The 21,902-nt window shown below is 38.9% G+C and overlaps 1 protein-coding gene across 1 annotated transcript in view; it reads right to left on the minus strand.

Annotated features, from left to right (window-relative positions):
* Nucleotides 1-14,801: 14,801 nt before the first annotated feature.
* Nucleotides 14,802-21,902, minus strand: part of lrrc49 (leucine rich repeat containing 49) — a 106,242-nt gene continuing 99,141 nt past the window's right edge. Inside the window, exons 17-18 of the mRNA XM_066702009.1 lie at nucleotides 17,500-17,653; nucleotides 14,802-17,043 (exon numbers count right to left, since the gene is read on the minus strand). Of these exons, the coding sequence (XP_066558106.1) occupies nucleotides 16,828-17,043; nucleotides 17,500-17,653 (370 nt within the window). The 3' untranslated portion in view covers nucleotides 14,802-16,827. The remainder of the gene's footprint in view (nucleotides 17,044-17,499; nucleotides 17,654-21,902) is intronic.

A 21,902-nucleotide genomic window follows, 5' to 3' on the forward strand; every position in this document is an offset into this window, starting at 1 on the left:
ATATCACATGTTAGGTATAACAATATGAAAAGCGTTATGTACAAAGTTAGTGCATGAATAGTTGGATAGCTGGCAAGGAAGCTGTTTTGACTACCAGGGTCAAGAGATAAATATCCATATTCACTAAGCTACCTTATAATTAATACATATGATTGTAAGTGAAAACCTGCATGTCGCTCATTATTTAATTGAAACATATTCCTTATGTAATGGATATCAGAATTCTGATTAGTTTATAATCAGCACCATAATGATGTGTATGCATACAAAACCAATATATAAGCATAAAAACTCAGAATGTCTACCAGCCTCTTGCAAAAGTACAGACTCATTTTGTTTCATCTGCTTGGGATGGCAATGTAAGCTAACTTTACTTGTAAAAACTGATTAACATCGATTTTGTAGTCATAATCCCAAGGAGTGACAAGGCAGCAGCAACCTGGAAGACAAATGTCCTTATTTGGCTGAGGTAACAGAGAAACTGCTCCCGGATTCATGGTAGGGGGTAAAGCATTTATGGCACTCATTAAGTGAAATAGTTTACATAAGAAGGGGGCAGCTCTGAATGAAAGCATTGATAAACTCACATTAGCAGGCAATCTGGACCAGGTGCTTTACCACACTTAAGATCCCTAATTGCTGCAGAGACCTTCTCTTTGTCAAAGTGTTTTCCACACAATGCTCTCTCAGCCTCCCTCCCTAAAGGAAGATAATACATTCTCCATCTTAAAGAACAGTTTTCTTTTTTTTAAATGTAGAATGACTGTATATAAAGTGTGTGAACGGTCCAGAAATGTCCATAGACCTGCCAGATATCCATTCACTTTTGTTGATATGTATCATGCTTGTCTTTATATTATTTAATTTCTCCAAATGAAAATGAATATTTAAATATATTTCCAGATCTATGTGGCCGTGGAGTACTGGGCCATCGTTATGTAATACAGAACAATTGTATACAGTAATTACATAATTATTGTATACACATTTCAGACCATCTTCAAGACACACATGAAGAGCAAGAAGGACACAGGATTTCACCCTTTTACAGTCTGAAAACCTATTAGACTGTAACAGTCCTGTTGCTCACTAAGTCCTATAGCCCCCACTGCACTTATTTTTAGCTTTCAATGTCACATGGCTGTCTCAGTGACCGATATGATACCCCTGTGTGAAGCCAAGGCCTCATCTTGAATAAAGGAAAATAACAGGTCTTACTTCTTAGACAAATTGTAGTAGCATGCCAAGACACTTTCAGGCGTGAGGCACAAAGTGTGATTGTGGAGGTTTTGTAAGAGGTTGCCTGACTCCTCCATTCTGTTACATTCTTTGGGACATTCAAGACATTGCTTGTAGTAGTCACCTACTTGGCACGTGTAAGTGAAATATCAAGATTTGTATCTCTGGGAGCCTTGATACTTTGATGTGCACCCCCTGACAAAGTAAGTTTCTAAAATAAAATAAAAATGTATAGTCTAAAACTCTTTTCCTACAGATTATGCAAGTAACGAATCAAGACCAACGCAACAATTAAGCTACAAGCTGACACCAAATGAGTGTGATGGGCTGAATGGCCTCCTCTTCTTTGTAAACTTTCTTATGTACAATAAACACCACAGTGCATTTTAAATGATGGTGAATAACTATTGGTTGTGCCTGTTTGTGACATTCTATGTGTCGGAAGCAGAATATCAGATAGAATATACCTAGTTGGTTTTTACTTCTAGGAGTATATTCTTCCAGCCCTCTGAAAAGTTCAGTTATTCCATTTTTTCTAGCATTTGCATTATTCCCTACTCACTCAGGTTAAGCCTGTCTTCAGCTTCAATCAAACCAAAACTTTAACCTACCCACAAATAACACGTCAAACTTGTACCCGATCCCTATTTATTTTATTCTCAAAGGCCGCTTTCTACTTCTGAATAAAATCTGCTAAATGAAAACATGATAGGGCACTCGTCTGTAACTTGCGATTTGCAGGTAGGTCAAAGTTTTGATTTGGTCTAGGCCTTCGCCTCTTTCAAAGGCATGTTCACTGTATCAAGTTGCTAACACATTTTGCAGTCAGCAGTTAATTATAAGGGTTAAATTACACGAACAAGTGGATTTGTGCTCCCAAACAGTGCATCTCCTTCTCTCTATTCAGTACAGTAGCATTCCTAGTAGCACCATAAATCTGCCCTTGAAAGCCAGCATTCCTACTCTTGTTGGACAGCATCCTCCGGCCATGAACCCTGAAACCGGATTACACTGCCTTCCTTCAACACCTGCCCCTATTGCAAAGACTAGTATCTGGTTAGAGCTTCGTTATCATGTCTATTTATCCGTCATCTCAAATATCTGAACAACAGCCTGGAATTGTTCTCATCTCTCATGCAGTCTTCCCCAATAAAGATCAACACCCCCACTAATCTTCTCTTGTACCTTCATTTTATTCACCATAATATGTAGAGGCCTTTTTACACTGATGTTGTTATGCTTGTGATATTGTGTACTGTATACATTTGACATTATATATATACAGCTCTGGAAACAATTAATAGACCACTGCACAATTATCAGTTTCTCTGGTTTTACTATTTATAGGTATGTGTTTGGGTAAAATGAACATTTTTGTTTTATTCTCTAAACTACTGACAACATTTCTCCCAAATTCCAAATACAAATATTGTCATTTAGAGCATTTATTTGCAGAAAATGACAACTGGTCAAAATTACAAAAAGATGCAGTGCTGTCAGACCTCAAATAATGCAAAGAAAATAAGTTCATATTAATTTTTAAACAACACAATACTAATGTTTTAACTTAGGAAGAGTGCAGAAATCAATATTTGGTGGAATAACCCTGGTTTTCAATCACAGCTTTCATGCGTCTTGGCATGCCACCAGTCTTTCACATTGATGTTGGGCGAATTCAAGCAGCTCGGCTTTATTTGATGGCTTGTGACCATCCATCTTCCTCTTGATCACATTCCAGAGGTTTTCAATGGGGTTCAGGTCTGGAGATTTTGCTGGCCATGACAGGGTCTTGATCTGGTGGTCCTCCATGAACACCTTGATTGACCTGGCTGTGTGGCATGGAGCATTGTCCTGCTGGAAAAGCCAATCCTCTGAGTTGGGGAACATTGTCAGAAGAAGGAAGCAAGTTTTCTTCCAGGACAACCTTGTATGTGGCTTGATACATACGTCCTTCACAAAGACAAATCTGCCCGATTCCAGCCTTGCTGAAGCACCAGTGGGTGCGAGACACTGTGGCTTGTAGGCCTCTCCAGGTCTCCGTCTAACCATTAGATAACCAGGTGTTGGGCAGAGCTGAAAATTGGACTCATCAGAGAAGATGACCTTACTCCAGTCCTCTATGGTCCAAACCTTATGGTCTTTTGTAAACCTCAGCCTGGCTCTTCTTTGCTTCTCATTGATGAAGGGCTTTTTTATAGCTTTGCACGACTCCAGCCCTGCCCCTAGGAGCCTGTTTCGAACTGTCCTCGCCGTGCACTTCATCACAGCTGCCGTTTGCCATTTGTTTTGTAGGTCACTTGATGTCATCCTATGGTTTTGAGGGACTACTAGCACTGTTTTTGCCATCCAGCTGGTCCTATTGCAAGAGGATAGTGATGACCACAGCAGTGGTTTTTATACTTTTCCTCGTTTAATAAGATTTGGTTCAGGTGATCACCTAATCAGTAGATGAGGTGTGTCTGTGTTGGAATTCAACAGACACTGGAATGGAATGGCTGCCATACATGTAGAGATGATGATTTAAGAAAAATGTGCAGTAGTCTCTTAATTTTTTTCCAGAGCTGTATATTGAATCAAGGTGTCTGCTAACTTGCTTAATAACTAATTCAAACTATGAGCCTCCTTTGCTCTTCCCACCATCACAACAACCCTATCAGTTGTCAACTGGGAGATTTATCAGACACTCATCCCTCTGAGTCCTATAGACAGTGTTATTGAGCGTGCATTAGCAGACTTGGCCTTATATGTCTGTATCTCTAGGGGGCTCATCCCAGTTGCTGTCTTCCTGGCCTATTGGCCAGCTGGAGAAGGAGCAGAATTCCTTTATCTCACTGCACAGTCAATCAGCCACCTGGGTAGGCACCTTAAGCTATAAAAAGAAGTCTGTTCTGATCCCTGTAGAGACCACTGAAGTCAAACACCAACCTAGGTCATCAGTCTGTGTTTTGTTTCACTACATTTCTGTTCCATTAAAATCACGGCACTTTCTTTTGTTTAATATTCTAGGGAGTCTGAAGACTTTAAGGCCCACTTTGTAGTTATTTTGTTTCAAATAAAACTTCCTTGTTTTTGTTCTGACAGGCCTGTCCCAGGCATCTCTGACCCCCAATGTGGGCTGTCCTGTCTCATGGGCAACTAACCAGCTTCGTATTAGTATTGTATATTTTAATCAATGTTTGGAATCAATGTTCTGTGTATTTTAACACTGGCAATTACGTTTTCTAATTAGTTTTTTCATTTTCTCGTAAACAGATTATTTATGCTTGTTTAGGTCAGAGTGAAGATTTCACCAGCAATGTGATTAGTTCAGCCCCATGAGATATAGACAGAATGTGGAAATTGAATACTTTGGAGAAGGGTGCTACAGTGGAGAGCCAAGAAGAGATGTTTTCGAGGGCTCTTTAACTGAGAGCTGCTAAAAAGGACGGCGCCCAGGTTGACGACAGCTACAAGTGGGAAGACTGCTTAGCTGCAGGCTAATGGGAGCTGAACGTCTATCTGACAGACATGAGATGCAGTATTATTACCTCCAAAATGCAGCAACAAAGTATCAGGTCTTTGGCAGTGTTCCTGATTAAAGAATGTAGCTGTGCTCTTTCCTTCGAAGGGTTTGAGAATACTGCTACCCTCAATTTTGAGCGTTGCTGACCATTTTTACTTTTTTTTTTATAGTTAAACATGGGCTTTGCACACTTCATCACAGTCAGATAATCCTTTTATTTTAAATACATTTTACTTCTGTATAACTCAACAATATATATGTTGATATTATTATTATTATGAGTATTATGATTAGTAGTAGTAGTAGCATGTACTTTTACCTTTATACGACAGAGAATTAAAATATAATTCTTTTTGGAACCCTTTCCTGGATCAGCACTTACGGAGCTCAACAATGTGAAGTTGTGTTATTTTTAAGAATCTTATCTCAGATTACCTATATGGTTCACCTTTTAAAGAGTAAATGTATTCAACAGCCCAAATTAGACTACATGCATAAAAGATAGTGATCTCCAGAAAGATTTTAAAAGCCCAATCAAAGCTTCAACACATTTGAAACTCCAGTAGACTGCTGATTTGCTGTAGGGATGTTTTTTTTATTTTTATGACTTTAGCAGGCAAACCAACGCTACATGGAGTTAACGTGTCATTGGAAAGTCTCGCCCTATTAGTAAAAGGAAACTCTCACTCTGGTAAGTTAAAGAACCATGGCGCTTTGTTCTCGGTGGCTTGTGGAATTGCCTAATTTGACTTGATAAATTAAGTTTATGCTTGGTTGAGCATGCCTTGAACAGCTCTCTCCAGGCTGAGCTGGGCATGTCGACAGTATGACACAGGTCTTTCAGGTTGGAGGTTTGCCTCCAAAGGTCATTGCAACATAACTATTTACCTTAAATCCCCTTTCCCCTTGTAAATGTCTTTAAGCCTTCGTTTATTATCATTGTCATAACGCTGGTCTTTGTTATGAAGTTTGCCATTAACCCTCCAACGGTCAGAGACAGGGTCACGTGTGATTCAACCCAATTAAAAGTCCAAATGAATACCAGTTCCGGCCCACAATCACAAAGTATACAAGGAGAAAGTGTTTTTATAAAAGATTACTGCTACAGTGTTACAATGAAAACAAAAGGAAAAGCAAAGCCCCCAGCCCTGTTTTAGAGATTGAACATCACAAAAAGAAAACTGAGAAGTTGTTCTGTCATACAACACCCTGAAAGACAGAGAACGAGTTGCAGACAATACTTTGCATTCTTCCGGCAGCACAACGGAAACCAACGCCAAAGAAGTGTTTACATACATTGTTGTAGGCTAAACTCTTGGATGGTCCCTCAATCTATCAGTAACAGCCAGAGCACTGTTTTCAATCTCTTTTGCATAACATAAGATATAAGTTGTCATTTTACACAGAGAATCCTTTTGAGATGTGATGACAAAAATCAGGGGAGATTTGTGTAGTGTATTGCGATCGATAATTAGAGGATAGACTTCTTCGCGTTGCAAAAGAGTCTTTTATGACCTCAGCTGGTCAGTTAGATCATTAGATTTGTGTGGTAGAACATTATCTGAAAGAGTATTTCAGGATAAGAGGGTTGGAGCAGCAGAGACTCTCTCTCCCTTTCAAAAGAAGGCTTGTTTCTTTATATGGCTTTACAAAGACATATTTCCAAAGAATAAAGGCTGGTTACTTGACACCTTTGCTAATCGCTTGTCTTTATTTAGAGTGTTGTCACTTTTAACTTGTTTAAGCTGCTTCCATTATTACAATAAAGTCACAGCAGCACATAAGGGACGACCAGCCATGTGTCTTCCCTGCAGCTTTTCCTGTTATTATTGTAAATGTACATGCTACATGACTGAAAAAAATACCTGTCAAGATTTCTGAAGGTTGAATGGGTGAAAGGGCAACGAAAAGGCAAATCAGTGCCTTACAAAGCCATATGCTGTGTTGCTGTTCTCTTATGTGTCTCGCCACGTGACAGCTAAAGTAATGAGGACTGTGCGGTAGACTGAGGCACTGTCTCCTCGGTAACCGGTTATGAAAAAACACATCCTGGCAACAGCCAACGCTATTGAAAGTGTTGTCCTCACTGACAGCGGATTAAGTACCTTTTCTGAATTCTTTCAATATTTTTCTTTTTGCAACGTAGAATATACCCAGCTTACTTTGCCATAGTGATGATAAATGGCCTTGTCAAAAAAGGAATGCATTCATTTTATCAATGATAAACATTTTCTCACATTTTAATAAGAAAAAATAACTGGGAGTGTGTAAATATTTGATTCCATGGATTTTACATGGCATGGTTAACAGCTCAATCAACAGCTGCAGTTTTCTCCCAGCTTAGAAAAAGCTCAGAAATGATATAACTGATCAATGAATATAGTTAAGTGAACTATATTCATACCAGTAAATTCATTGCCAAATAATAAAAAAAAGAAAGCATGCAAGTATTTTCAACGACTTTAGAATTTCATATTACAATATTTGACTGGCCTGCTTATTAATGTGTCTGGCAGAGGAATCAAATCCATCCATATATGGGATAAATACAAACAGTATGTAATGGAGTAGAATACATTTTCAACTCATCACTTTAAATCACTACATTTCATCTGTAGTGATTTAAAACGGCTGCTCCTTGACTTAATTAAACCAATCGTTGTCTTAATTAGTCATAATAACCACTCTTTCCAGATGTTGGGGAGCTGTAATACCTATGAAACTGCAGCTCTGTGACATTTCTTGGACCAAGGAATAGGATTATTCCAGAACATTGTATCAAAAGATCTGCAGAAGCTTGACAATTTCAGGCCAACTGTAATGTGTTGTCTTCTTGTAATGGAAAGCCTGTGTTAAATTAGAATGTAAAACCTTGCTGCCAGTAAAGTCCACAAGCCCTTCTGTCATTTCCCGTCTCGATTTATAGCATGTAACTTGCTCCCACATGCCCTGAGACCTTACCAGAAATTTGCCTGTTTGTTCTCATGACTAAGATGCTGGTTTGAACTTGATATAAATAGAAACACATATGTATTTTCTGTCTACATCCTTAGTGTTCAATATAATTGCAATGGTACTTGAATATCAATCTTTTGTTCTGCAATCACAGGATTATACTATATATAGGCAGATGTGAAAAAATGCTGTAAAGTAAGAATGCTTTCAAAAATAGACATGTTAATAGATTATAGTTATCAATTAAATAAATGCAAAGTGAGTGAACAGACGAAAAATCTAAAATCAAATCCATATTTGGTGTGACCACCCTTTGCCTTCAAAACAGCATCAATTCGTCTAGGTACACTAGTCAGGTGTAGTCATATTCATCAGTTTTAGTTTGCAAGGCATTAGAAAAGTGTTGGTAGGAGGAGAATTGACAATATGTTCATACAGTGGTGCCCTGCTAAATTACTAGGAAATATTTCCAAGGCAGTTTTGTTTTTGCAAAATGAATATTTTTCTCCAGCACTCCCTCCAGCACCCCCAGCCTCTCTCCCTCCCTCCTTCCCTCCCTCTGATCCTCCAGGCCAGTGTCAGTCAGGAATGACTCATTAATTGCTCTGTAAGGAATGCTGTGTAAAGACAGGATCCACAGCGCCGGGCACACCTGGATTACGAGGGGCTGCCGTGTGTGGAAGACAGAGACTCTTCTTTTGCAGTCTATAGCCAGGGCCCTTGTGTCTCTATGCTCAGTTGGAAAATAAATAAATAAATAATCATTAAATAACAATACATGTTATTTATAGATGTAAAGAATTATTATTATTATTATTATTATTATTATTATTATTATTATTATTATTATTTTATATTTCTTGGCAGACACCCTTATCCAGGGTATATACTTACAACATTATTATTATTATTATTATTATTATTATTATTATTATTATTACCCAAGTTTTAATTGACTTATTCTTGTATCAAACCCCAAGGGTATCAATCCATGGGAAACTGCATAGTGTTGCCAAAGCACTAAGGGATGAGTAAAGTTATTTTAATCACTACCATTGTAGTTATGGACAGGTGACTGAATTGGTCTGATTAACAGTGTGATTCAGCCTTTGAATCAATCAGTTTGTTTTTCTCAAATATAACAATCTGCCTCAGATTATTACTATAATGTGTTTGTATATCATCTCTCTAAGTCAGGTTACATCAAATATAAACAATTAAAAATCAATAAGTGATAGCTGAAATGGGTTTAGTTTGGCTTGGCATCAGTTTGGTAAGCTACTTTTTGGCACTGTATTGTTTTTAAATGCAGAGCTCAGTAACCTACCATCACAGCATTTCACTATTTCTCAAAATAAAGCTTTTACAAATTGAACTAAAGTAGTTTTTTCTCCATAACTTATATAGCTAAAAAGTAAAGTAATTACCATAGATTTACTCTGTGGTTTAAACCATTAATTCTACAGCTTGTCACAGCTGAACCAATTTGATACTACTTCTTATCAGTGATATTTTAACTTAAAGTACAGAGACTCCTACATCAATGCATCATCGGAATTGAAGCCCAAATAGGTTGAAAGATTGAATGGTCAAGCCCTCGCAACCAGCTCTATAATTAACAAAGATTTATCACGTGGAAATGGAAGAATATTTAAATAAACAAAGTGAGGAAGCAAATACAATACATTATGTTGTAATTTTAAGCAGAGCTTTGCAAAGAAGCAGGAAAACATAGAAACTAACATATAACATTATAATTAATTACTTCTTATAGTATGATTAAAAAAGTTACAAGCTACTAAATTCTGCTAAATATATAATAAGTCAAATGATTTAAAAAACACAATCTACTGTAATCTCTATGTATATACAGTAAAGATAGATCATGAGCACTTGCTTTGGATTTCTGTTATGTTCATATATATACTGATCAATGGCATTGCATAATTGCTAGCTGTTATTTTTATCACAGTGAAGAAGCTGAGTGGAGTATAAACCCTCAAAAAACCATATCCATGTCTTTGTACAATAATGAAAAGTACTTAGTTCATGGTACTAATGCTTTGAATGGGCAGATGGCAAATTAGATTTTGTATGATGGCTTTAATGACAAAATATTAAGGTAGTGCTGTGAGCATTATTTAGGTGATTTCAAGGAAAGCTGTAAATTAATTCAGATCCAGTTTAATTAATACACAGTGGTTTGTCTTCCTCAAATATTACATTTTTTGCAGCACGTATATAGTCATGTAGGTGATTTTATCCGGACATTTATTCTTGTGGACAAGTCTGTAAAACAAAGCAATTCCATCACACCTATTGATTACAGAAGCACAATTCTCCCATGAGGCCCGTGAGTCAGTTAGCAATTGTGTGTGTGACAAGTGTAAACTGTGTGTCCAAACCAATTCAGGGTTTCTTCAGGCTGGATTTGTAAAGAAAGGCCCTACATTTTAGGGCATTACACACTCATCTAAGCAGCTCAGAAAAGACAAAAATACAGTGATGTGAAACTACACATACCAGGTGCTGGCCTGCAGGTATTCTGAGGCTTTCAAATACCCTCCGTGTATGATTGTCAATAGCATTACATTAGATTTTGTGCATGCATTTTGGACAAAATAAATTGAAAGTTCAATATAATGCCCTGTTAACTCCCCTCCCTTATGTTTTAAACCCTGACTCCCCATCTCCTTCTTGGCTAGCCTCCCATAGATTTTCCACGTGCCTTTCCCTGCATTTGGCTTCTAAATCTAAGTCACAGAAAGCCTGTATTAGCCTAAGCAACATGGCCTAATAAACCAGCGATTGTGGTCAGATTGCTGTGTTTGTTTTAATCTCTCTGAAGACATGCTAATCTCACAGGCCTGGTCCTCCTGTGTGCTGAAACAGGGAGTCCGCAGGGGGAAGGCGTGATTTAGTGCAGCTCCCCCTGCTCTGCCTTTAGGGGCATTCTTGCTTGAGCATCCAAGAGACTGAACTCCAGATCCAATCCCCTTGTGTTTTTTTTTTCTTTGCCCCCACCCCCTGCCTCTCAGGACAACCTTGTTTGCCTTTTACTCCTTGACAGATGGGCCTCGATAAAACACCTTTAATTGCAGGAAGGCGTGTGAAGGCCAGCATTCAGAAGGACTTCCTTGTCAAAATCTTGTTAGACATGTTGTGTTAAAGCTGCAGATATCAAAACGTAAAAGCTCCGGTATCCCATAATATGTAATTATGAAACATTCGTGAATTATGCCGTAAGTTTCGAGTTGAACCAGGCTTAGCAAAGAAAGAAAGATCACTGCAGCCCGAAACATGTTTAGCAGTTAGGGGAAAATAACTGGAACAAGGGAATCTATTGAGCTGTCCTTCATCGCTATGTCAGATATGACTTTATAAAGCTGGGGTTTTTCTGGCAGTCAAAGGTAGATTAATTAAAATCAATTTTCATGGCAGACACACCTGAAGAAGAAATTCTGTGTAGTGCAGTACCTTTTTTTCCTCTCTCTTTGTTTTCTTACACTGTTGTCTGTACAGTTCTTGGTCACTCTGGAATATGAAAGAAAACACTTTCAATTATTGTGTTACAGAAATCAAAACATTCCAGTGCTAGGCTAATCAAGGTCAGCAATTGAAAAGCGTAGGCACCTAAGCTTTGCTTTATGTGCCCAGTGGTGTCACCACAGGCGCCCGATCAGCTGATTGACCATGCAATGAGAATTAAATGTTCCACTGCACTCAATGCCAACCACTCAGAACACTTAAAGGACCAAGCATTTTCTAAGGGCTAATTTACTACTGTGACATGCAAAACAATGCATGTACATTATTAGTAGTAATAGTAGTAGTAACCTATCATTAATTAGAAAATAGAAACAAATACCACATATTCTCATGTGTTATAATGAGAAATACACACATATTATGTATTTCCAGATGGTGTTCCTCATGAACATTTGGTTATTAAATGTGTGGTTATACATTTCCTTGTGTTGTTATACATTTCCTTCTTTGATAATTTCTCAAACTGAAATGTTATAATGAAAGAGATTAATATTTTCCAGCCGCCGGAGTCAATCTGAAATATTGAAGATTTGTGCAACACTCACAAATCATTAAACAGAAGTGTTTAATAAAGTTTGAACGGGATAATATGTACCTCGGGCTGTTGATAAATCACCAGCTGTCTGTGCTTCTACACAGCTGCAGGAGTCTGCATGTGACTGTACTGAAAACACTGACCGCGGTGTTGTACAGAGAGGCATAGCGCAGTGTCTCTTACCTTTTCTGTCTGTCTGTCTGTCTGTCTGTCTGTCTGTGTCTGTCTTTCAGTCTTTTTGTCTGAGAACCAAATCTTTCATCTGACAGTGTAACGTATATGTATGTTTGAACTGCACCTGCAAGGAAAGAGAAGGAGAGAGGGGTGGTCTCCACAGTCAGAAGACAAATTGGATGGAAGCGACTAATGTTCCCCTGTATAATTTATTAGCAGCTGTGCAAGGGAAAGTAAGGAGAGTTGACCTGCGCACACGGTTTCCTAACCATGTAAAAGCCGTTGGTGTCAGAAGGACCTCATCTGGATAAGCCAGTTTTCATTTCTGCATGAAACGGAGCAGGGTTTGAATGCTCCCCACAACATCACTTTACACGGAAGCTGCCACACAGCTCTGAGTCTGGCCTCTGCCCTAAAAACTTTTTTCGCATAATTGAAAACCGCTATAACGTGTTTTGAGCCAAATGGATGTCATCACTCACGAACTTGGCACTGTCACCCCACTTCAGGCTTAAAGTACGGTTCACAGACAATAAGAACATACAGTAGGGGGCATTCGGAGAGCTGCTTCAATCACTGTGCACCAACTGAATAGGAAATCAGTTAGAAAAAAGAAAGACACACGGTATAGGAGGAAAAAGCATCTAGATATTTCACTTAAACATAATATTACAAGATTCAAGCCACATCCATTTCAGTCATTGTTGGTTGTCATTGAGTTTAAAATGTAGACAGAAATTAAACTGTGTTCGCAGAGATAAAACAATAGAGGAACAAAATAATGATCTTATCTTGGCAAGTGACTCCTTTTTCAGTCTTTTTTGTAGACTGCATTTGTTTTTTTCTCCAAAGATCCACATGTATTGGAGAAAATGTTCTGCCACAGCACAGTACTTCCCCAACCACACACACATTTAATTCAAGATTTACTGCTGGGTGAAGTCTGAGACATCTCTCTTTTCAATTAGCATTTGTGAGCCTAAAGGGGTTCTGTGCGTCTTTGGGTTGTTTATCAAGCGCTTAAAAATCTATTCCAAGCCAGCAGTTTTGAAATACACAACAACAGCTACATATAAGCAGATTCTGTGGAAGAGACATAACTAGTTAGTGTTTGTTTTGTTGTCCTAGGCTCTCCTAAATTCAGTGTTGATCATCTGCAATAAAATGGATGAGACTTCTCTGGTCCTCAGACAGTGACCGTCTGATTCCATTTGAGCACATCCCAGTAGCTACCTGCCCCCTAGTGTCTTTGTTAGCATGCCACAGTTATGTTGTGACGTAAGTTAACACCTCTCTTCCGTCTCTTTATGGGATCAGCATAGTTATGCGTTTCTGTTCAATTCACTGTATTCTGAACAGCCTACAGACAGTCGAGCAGTGGGTACAATCCATATGCTGCTATAACACTATAAAAAGTCTTTCTGTAACTACCGTTGTCTAATTCCTGTATAACTAACTAGCATCCACCAGCCCAGTGACTTTAACATTATTATTAATATTAGAGACCAGGCTGGACATACCACCCTAAATATGTTGAGCCACCCAATAAAGCGATGATACAACAGAAGTAAGACCTGCAATTTTGGATTGCATTTTGTGCGGTTTATTTCATTGTAAAGAATGCTTTTAAGACCAGATTCCTGAACCATTGCTGTACTTTACATCATAAATATCAGACACAGTGTGTATTTAAAACCAAGGTGTCCTCAATCTGCACTGCCTTCAGTGAAAACATACAGTAAAAACAATTCAACATTAAGAGGAGCACTAAACTTTCTGTTGTATGTTGTGGAAAATGTCTGCAAAATAAAAACAGTTTTTGTAAGGATGTTAACATACAATGAAGAACTTCGGTTTACAGCTGTTGTGATGCGTTTAAACGCACTGTGTTAGTTGAACTCTGTGTTTATGTTTAGTGACTGACACAGGAATGTTAATCGCATAGAGCCCATAATCCCTTGCACACATGCCTCTCCTTAACAACAGCCCACTGTGTGTTTGCTATAGTTTCCCATTCTGCTGTTTATATACACATGCACCTACAGAGTGCAGCACTGCATGAAGGGGTGTGTAAAAAATGAAAAGGTCACATAGGCATATAGTAGCAAAAATACCACAGAATAGCATGGGTAGGTCTTGTCTGCAGTGCTACATAATAGGCAGGGCCAGCAAAAGTGTGTAATGGATTCAACAAAGAGATTCAAAAGCAGATCACTCCCATAAGCATGTGCATAGTCATGTTTGATTAAACTGATCATGGTGTCGTGGGACAATGACTCAAATAACATGTCACTGACCCACTAACTGAAGCCAGTGTACAACACTTCCTGTGAGTCCTATTTCAATACTGGATGTGATCACACACAGACATATGAAATCACAGACATATTAACCTCAGTCACAAGAGACACAACTCAAAACTACAAGGCAGCCTACAAAGTATTAAGTCTCACAGAATTACTTACTTAATTTAAAAACTCTGTTTCAAACCAATAAAAACATGGCCTATTAATTCCATAACATTTTAAATAAGCTAAAAGGATATGGAGAAAACTGTCAAAAGCAAGCTTAGTATCTCATGATCAAAACAAGATAAAATATTATTTAAACAACATGTATGGTAACTTCTGAGAGCTTCTTTACATGTGATGCAAATCTCCTGTCAGTTCCAGGGTTTATGATTCAACACTGCAGGCCAAGGCATAGATCAAGCTGAGAGTTAATGATCAGGAACAGGACTCTCACAATGTTGGCTTACAGTAAATATGACTGGTAACTGCACACACATGTGGAAGTGGTGGTGATAGTGCAGTGGTACCATTGTATGCAATTCAAACAAAAAACAAACATCTTTCAGTTCATCTTTATTCGGAGCCGCTGTCAAAAGTAGTTATAAATGCTGCTGTTATTGTGATAATCAAACTGTAAAAGAGGTTCATCAGATAACAAAAGTTAGTGTTTTCATATATTTTGTTAACATTAAAGGCAGGACTTCACACACACACAAACTCCAGAGAAAAAGAAAAAAGGATTTAGGCAATTATGTACTGACCACCTTTAATTATGCCCTACCTAAACATGTCGTCTGTGTTGTAGCAATATTGGGTTAAAAACATGCGATGCCTCATTAACCAGCTGTGTCCTCCAATGCATATTCTCCATGTCCGTAAGATGTCCTACAATGTGCATAGGCAGATCCCTAGCGGTTCATGTGTGTGCGCTGTCTGCATGCAACGGAGGGTACGATGTTGGGAAAGAAACGCTTCTTACATTCCCATTTTGTCTAATTTGGAAGACACAGGGATGCTGAGATTGTCATTAGAAAGATGTGGGAGATGAGGACTTTTGCAACTGGACAGACTGCATTACAACTGGCAATGTGACCATGTACGAGATACATTTTATAAACATAACCAACACGCCGGCAGCACGTGCCAGGATCGGCCTACAATTCCTACGCCTAGTGGGATAAAAGGCATGACATCCTGCCAGCTCTGTGCGAGTTTGAAAGTTGTGTAAATAGGAAGACTTACTTCACTGACAAGGACTTGAGAGCTGTTCTCTAACAGCTATTCAATTTCACACACCTTCAAAAGTGACAAAGCATGTGTTCGTTTGGCAAGAGTGGTGTGCCCACAGCCGTGGAAAACGTCAGAACATCTGAGACTTGCCAGGGAGCGCTGTCCCTTATTAGTGACAACCTGTTATACTGGTCCGTCTTTAAAGAATATCACTGCCCAGAACTGAAACATGATACAGCAAACAACAACAGCATAAATTAATACACTTTTCTGTGTTTGACCTCCTAATTTGGCATTCCCAGTTGTTAATCAATTAAACTACCGGTTAACGTAGGACAGATGGGGACAGGTAAGCATCTTCTGAAACATGTATTGTGAGGGCATCTGCTTTATTACAGTAGAGCCATAGCACAGTATGCAGGGTTCATCGAACTTTCCAGACATAAAGCCCCATGGATCACTGCTGGGTGGCCAGCGGAGGAAACCCAGGCTGACTTGGAGCTCACCCAGCCCCAGCTGCACTCCATCAGTTGCGTGCCAAGCAAAGGTTTTTACCAGTTGCCCTACTAAGGCCGAGCTGCTCAGCCAGAATGTGATCTCCCAGTAAAATGTAATTTTTGTGGATTAGAATTTCCTTTGTCTTTAATTCCCCAGAGTGTGGTATAAGAATTGCATATCAGTGAAATCAAATTGAGCTTTGCGTCTCATTATTAAAGATGGTCAGCGCTATAAAGGATTTTGTTTTACGGGGGGAAAACAACATTTGTTCTCAATTGGTCTCCATGCCATGCGTGTAGATGTCTTGAAGATATTTCAGTGGCATCCCAGGGTGATAATAAGGGATTCACATCATACTACTGAAGCCGAGGGGATATATACACTGAGTCCTCTTACAGTACGATGAATGGGAAAAAGGAAGACACTTCATGTGCGATGGCTTTGCTTGATCAGAAACAAGTTACTTTCCAGCCTAATCAAAATAAACAAACATAAAGCATTCATACACATGCTTTAAAACTTGGTAGACCAAAAGAAGTTATAGAAACACAGTCCCATTGTATTTCTGCACCCGTCACTGGCAAGTCAGAACATATTTTGTTCTTGTTCCCTATATCTAAACAGAACAGGCATTAGAGCCAGGCTCCTGTTTGGAAGTTCAAGGTATAGAACACAAAGCAAATTAGTGCAGTTACTGGAATCCAAAATAAAATCTAACAATTAGAATAGCAGTGTATGACAGAACAGTCTGAGAAGAACTCACAAACTCTCAGAGACGCTGGAGTGTGTCCTTAAGCACAAAAAGCAATGGTCGTCTGTTTGGAAACCCAGTTGGAAAAGAGTCTTGCAGGCTTTTATTTGGCCTGTGAAATCTTCTGTAAACAGGCTTGGCGGTAGGATGGTTGGTCCCTCATGTCAAGCACGCTGTCTCTGACCAGCTCCACAAACAGTGAGGGCCACAGCTTGTGCAGGGACTCTCCTTTCAAATTCGTGTCAGCGGCCCTCTGCACCAGTTGCCGCAAATACTCCTGGCTCTCCTGAGTCCTGTCTGGCCCATCTGGGTCAGCTTCCTGAGGCAACAGGGAACAAAGCAGGGAACAAAGCAAAGTGCTGAGGTGTTTGGCCTTGAAGGCTAGGTGTATTTATTTGTTTTAGATAAAGGTTAATAGTCTGTTTATCATGGAAATGGTGTATTCAGAATACGATCTGTAAAGTTATGAAAATTATGTGAATACACTACAGGTTAAAATATAAAACTAACTGCTTGAAAGTTGCACAATATCAGTTTTTGCACTGTTGTACTGAAGAACATACACTCACATGCACATACGCACGAACACACACAAACCAATATATATTTACACAGACCATTTATTCATCCATGTTTTGTGTTATAAATGCAAACTACAAGCTGTCCTAAAATAAGACATGAGTTGGCTGGAGAAGGATAGATCGTTGTTGGCTTCAATAATGAGGCTCAGATGAAGCTGTGTGATATGATGTCAGCTCTGTTCCTGTGCCTTTACCTCGCTGCTATCAGCGCCAGGGTCTCGGCTGGGGTAGTTGAAGAGGGACCTGCCAAGTCCCTCACCCAAGAGCTTGCCATTCTCCCTCAGCTCCTCGGGGCTCAGACCTGCCCTCCGCCCTCGGCCCTCCAGGACAAACTGCAGCTGCCGCTTCCTGGAGCCACAAGAACACAAAAGGCAAGTAGTCACCAAATGAGAAATCCTCTAAAGCAAATCAAACTTTCATGAGACTGTCCTACAACCTCCTAAAGAGGCATCCATTCAGACACCTGTAGACAATTCTAATATTTTCTTATACCTTCATCTTATTGATTGGAATGTGCTCTTCAGCTCCAGTTTCTCAAGAAAGCAATGGGCAGTGTGCGTCTTGTGTAGCAGAACCATTACTTCTTAAGCAGTGGCGTACGGGAAATTATTGTGCCCCCCCCGCAAGATCAGAACGCGATCCCCCCCCCCCCCAAGATCGGAGCGCGATTCATCCCCACCCCCCATTGAAGTTATATACACTCACCTAAAGGATTATTAGGAACACCTGTTCATTTTCTCATTAATGCAATTATCTAACCAACCAATCACATGGCAGTTGCTTCAATGCATTTAGGGGTGTGGTCCTGGTCAAGACAATCTCCTGAACTCCAAACTGAATGTCTGAATGGGAAAGAAAGGTGATTTAAGCAATTTTGAGCGTGGCATGGTTGTTGGTGCCAGACAGGCCGGTCTGAGTATTTCACAATCTGCTCAGTTACTGGGATTTTCACGCACAACCATTTCTAGGGTTTACAAAGAATGGTGTGAAAAGGGAAAAACATCCAGTATGCGGCAGTCCTGTGGGCGAAAATGCCTTGTTGATGCTAGAGGTCAGAGGAGAATGGGCCGACTGATTCAAGCTGATAGAAGAGCAACTTTGACTGAAATAACCACTCGTTACAACCGAGGTATGCAGCAAAGCATTTGTGAAGCCACAACACGTACAACCTTGAGGCGGATGGGCTACAACAGCAGAAGACCCCACCGGGTACCACTCATCTCCACTACAAATAGGAAAAAGAGGCTACAATTTGCACAAGCTCACCAAAATTGGACAGTTGAAGACTGGAAAAATGTTGCCTGGTCTGATGAGTCTCGATTTCTGTTGAGACATTCAGATGGTAGAGTCAGAATTTGGCGTAAACAGAATGAGAACATGGATCCATCATGCCTTGTTACCACTGTGCAGGCTGGTGGTGGTGGTGTAATGGTGTGGGGGATGTTTTCTCGGCACACTTTAGGCCCCTTAGTGCCAATTGGGCATCGTTTAAATGCCACGGCCTACCTGAGCATTGTTTCTGACCATGTCCATCCCTTTATGACCACCATGTACCCATCCTCTGATGGCTACTTCCAGCAGGATAATGCACTATGTCACAAAGGTCGAATCATTTCAAATTGGTTTCTTGAACATGACAATGAGTTCACTGTACTAAACTGGCCCCCACAGTCACCACATCTCAACCCAATAGAGCATCTTTGGGATGTGGTGGAACGGGAGCTTCGTGCCCTGGATGTGCATCCCACAAATCTCCATCAACTGCAAGATGCTATCCTATCAATATGGGCCAACATTTCTAAAGAATGCTTTCAGCACCTTGTTGAATCAATGCCACGTAGAATTAAGGCAGTTCTGGAGGCGAAAGGGGGTCAAACACAGTATTAGTATGGTGTTCCTAATAATCCTTTAGGTGAGTGTATACGGGAACATATATACGGGACAATATACGGGAAAATACCACCAGGGGATCGTGACAATTTTAAAATACATTTTGTATGGAATTAAGGGGAAACATTATTATTATTATTATTATTATTATTATTATTATTATTATTATTATTGTCTTGATTTATTTATATATTTTTTTTACTAAATGTTGGGTGAGGCCTTTACATCTGCGGGGGCTGCGGGGGCGTGTCGTACGCCTCTGTTCTTAAGATGTAAAACACTTACTTTTATCTTCAGCTGTATTCCCTTAGAAATAAGAAAAATCTATGAAAATAAATATTCAATCCCCAATAGTCTTAAACTGGGCTGGAACCAATAGAATTTCAACACACACATACTTGGATATTTGCTAATTAAAACAATGTTGTTTTTTGGGATTTAGATCAATGTACGTGGAATTTGCACACAGGCTAGTGGGGGACCTAATTTGTCTATCAGGCTTACAGACTGTGTTTATCCAGGACTGCAATATAATGGAGTGTGGATTTTGGACTGTGACTACCAGCTGGTAAAATCCTTAAAAATATTTTAAACAAGGACTAGGTGAGGGGTTGTGATTTATCTTTATAGTCCACATTTAATTGATAGTGCTGTAAGTGTACTGTGTGTGTGCAAGTACTGATCTAGTTATTATTGCATTATCTGTAATGCAATTGCTTATTTTCGGAGTAAAATGTACCTGCTGGATTCTATGTTGCAAGTAGCTGTATTTATAGATCAAGTGTATTCATGAACCAGGAGGAAAGATAGTGGGAAAACAGTGTAAGCATCGACAAATTACACTTAATTTTCACATGTCTGAACATGATCTTAATTGTTATATGGGGATCCACAGCATAACTGTACATTGTGACACCAGACTAGGTTATATAAAGTTCACATCTCAGTACAACCAGGCAAAGCATTTCATGGCATGCAACAGAAGTGTATTTTAAAAAGATTACCAGAATAGTTTGAATGTCAATATTTCCTGTTCCCTGGAAGAATGAAGGAGGGATTACAAGCATATGCCTGGTCACATGTAGAAGGTAAAATAAATAGCAATGCAAGCTGCTGAAATAAAACACACTGGCAAAACTATAAACATGCCAACACAAAACCTACAAAACTGATGATATACATTACCAGTACATCGAAATATTTAACTGCAAAGCCACCTGAGGCACAGAGGGACATGTGTTTCACTTGTCAAGTTTAGTGATGTAGGATAGCTGACATCTGAAGAATCCATCAAGTCTGAAATCCCATGTGTGTTTTGCTTGCTGTCATAACTTTTCATATCGCTGTCACTGAAGTCTGATTTTAAAGGTGAAACGACAGTAATCATCAGGAATCCAGTCTTCGGAAACACAGTGTTACTTTACAGAAACATACAATTCTTGTCTGGACATTTCTGCATTCTCCATTGTTGCAATTAACCAACTATTTAAAGAGCTGTTCTAGTCAGATACCCTGTATCTTGGAATTATATTTTAAAATGTTATTTTATTGTTTAATCAGACGGAATTACTTTGTGTGTGTGTGTGTTTGTGTGTGACTGAAAAGGTTCTAGAGAGAAAAAGTAATACATTAATAATAATAATAATAATAATAATAATAATAATAGAGAGCTGAACTTGGTCTGTACATAGTACAAGTTGAACTCCTGAAATACATAACAGATTTTACAGTATTTATGAAATTGTACCTTTTTGTACTTGAAAGAATAACAGTGATGTTTTACAAGACTTAAAAACATAATATATAAAAATCTAGCAGTAGTATTTTTAAAGATGTTAAGCAGGTCAGAACAATGTTTAATGTCATTACTTCAAATGTTCCTGTCTAAACGATCATTATACACGGCAAGAAATACTGTAATGTAGCAACTTGTTCCAAAGTTGGTGCCAGAAAACTGAAATTGTCATTTTCTGTTTGACTTAAGGCAAAAAATACCTGATAGGATTAGTTTTTGTCTGTATGAAATAGGAGATATTTATGACTGAGATGTTTCTGTTATTTTATATGAAAATAAAAACATGTCCTCCAAAGCATTTGATCAATCATCGCAATTTTTACTCTGGTTCAAGTCTACATAGCACTTTAATGATATGAAATTATGTTAATTACCATGAATCTTCATCAGTCTATGTCAGACATTTTGGACTGATGAAAACCATGCATCTTTGAATGTCCATGACTGTAGACACACCTGAATATGTTTAAGGTCCTGGGATTCTGGAGGAGAAGATTTTTCATAATGCCAAGGACAGTGATACATTTCTGACAACACTCTCATCTTCTTCCCAGAAGGGATCATTTGGATTTCTGTCTCCCAATGTACAATCGTTTAAAGACCCTGGTATTTAATTTCCCATGCATATAACTCATAAATCTCAACTTCATGTGCTGGCATTTTCGTAGCAGCCTGACTGATGTTGGCTTTTTCCACAGCAGTAAACTGAACAAGATTATACACCAAGTGATTTTCCGCATGCAAATGTCAGTGTCTGTTCTGCATGCATTTAAAATGATTTATTTAAAAAGAAATATGGCATGCCAGCCCTAGTGTTTTATGTAATTTGGCAACCCAAATCTAAAGCTACAAAAAACAGTATTCCTACAGTCCCCTGTAGGTACAGTATATGAACTCACTCCTACACTGTAT

This window comes from Amia ocellicauda, chromosome 4 (genome assembly GCF_036373705.1).
Source record: "Amia ocellicauda isolate fAmiCal2 chromosome 4, fAmiCal2.hap1, whole genome shotgun sequence".
NCBI lineage: Eukaryota > Metazoa > Chordata > Actinopteri > Amiiformes > Amiidae > Amia > Amia ocellicauda.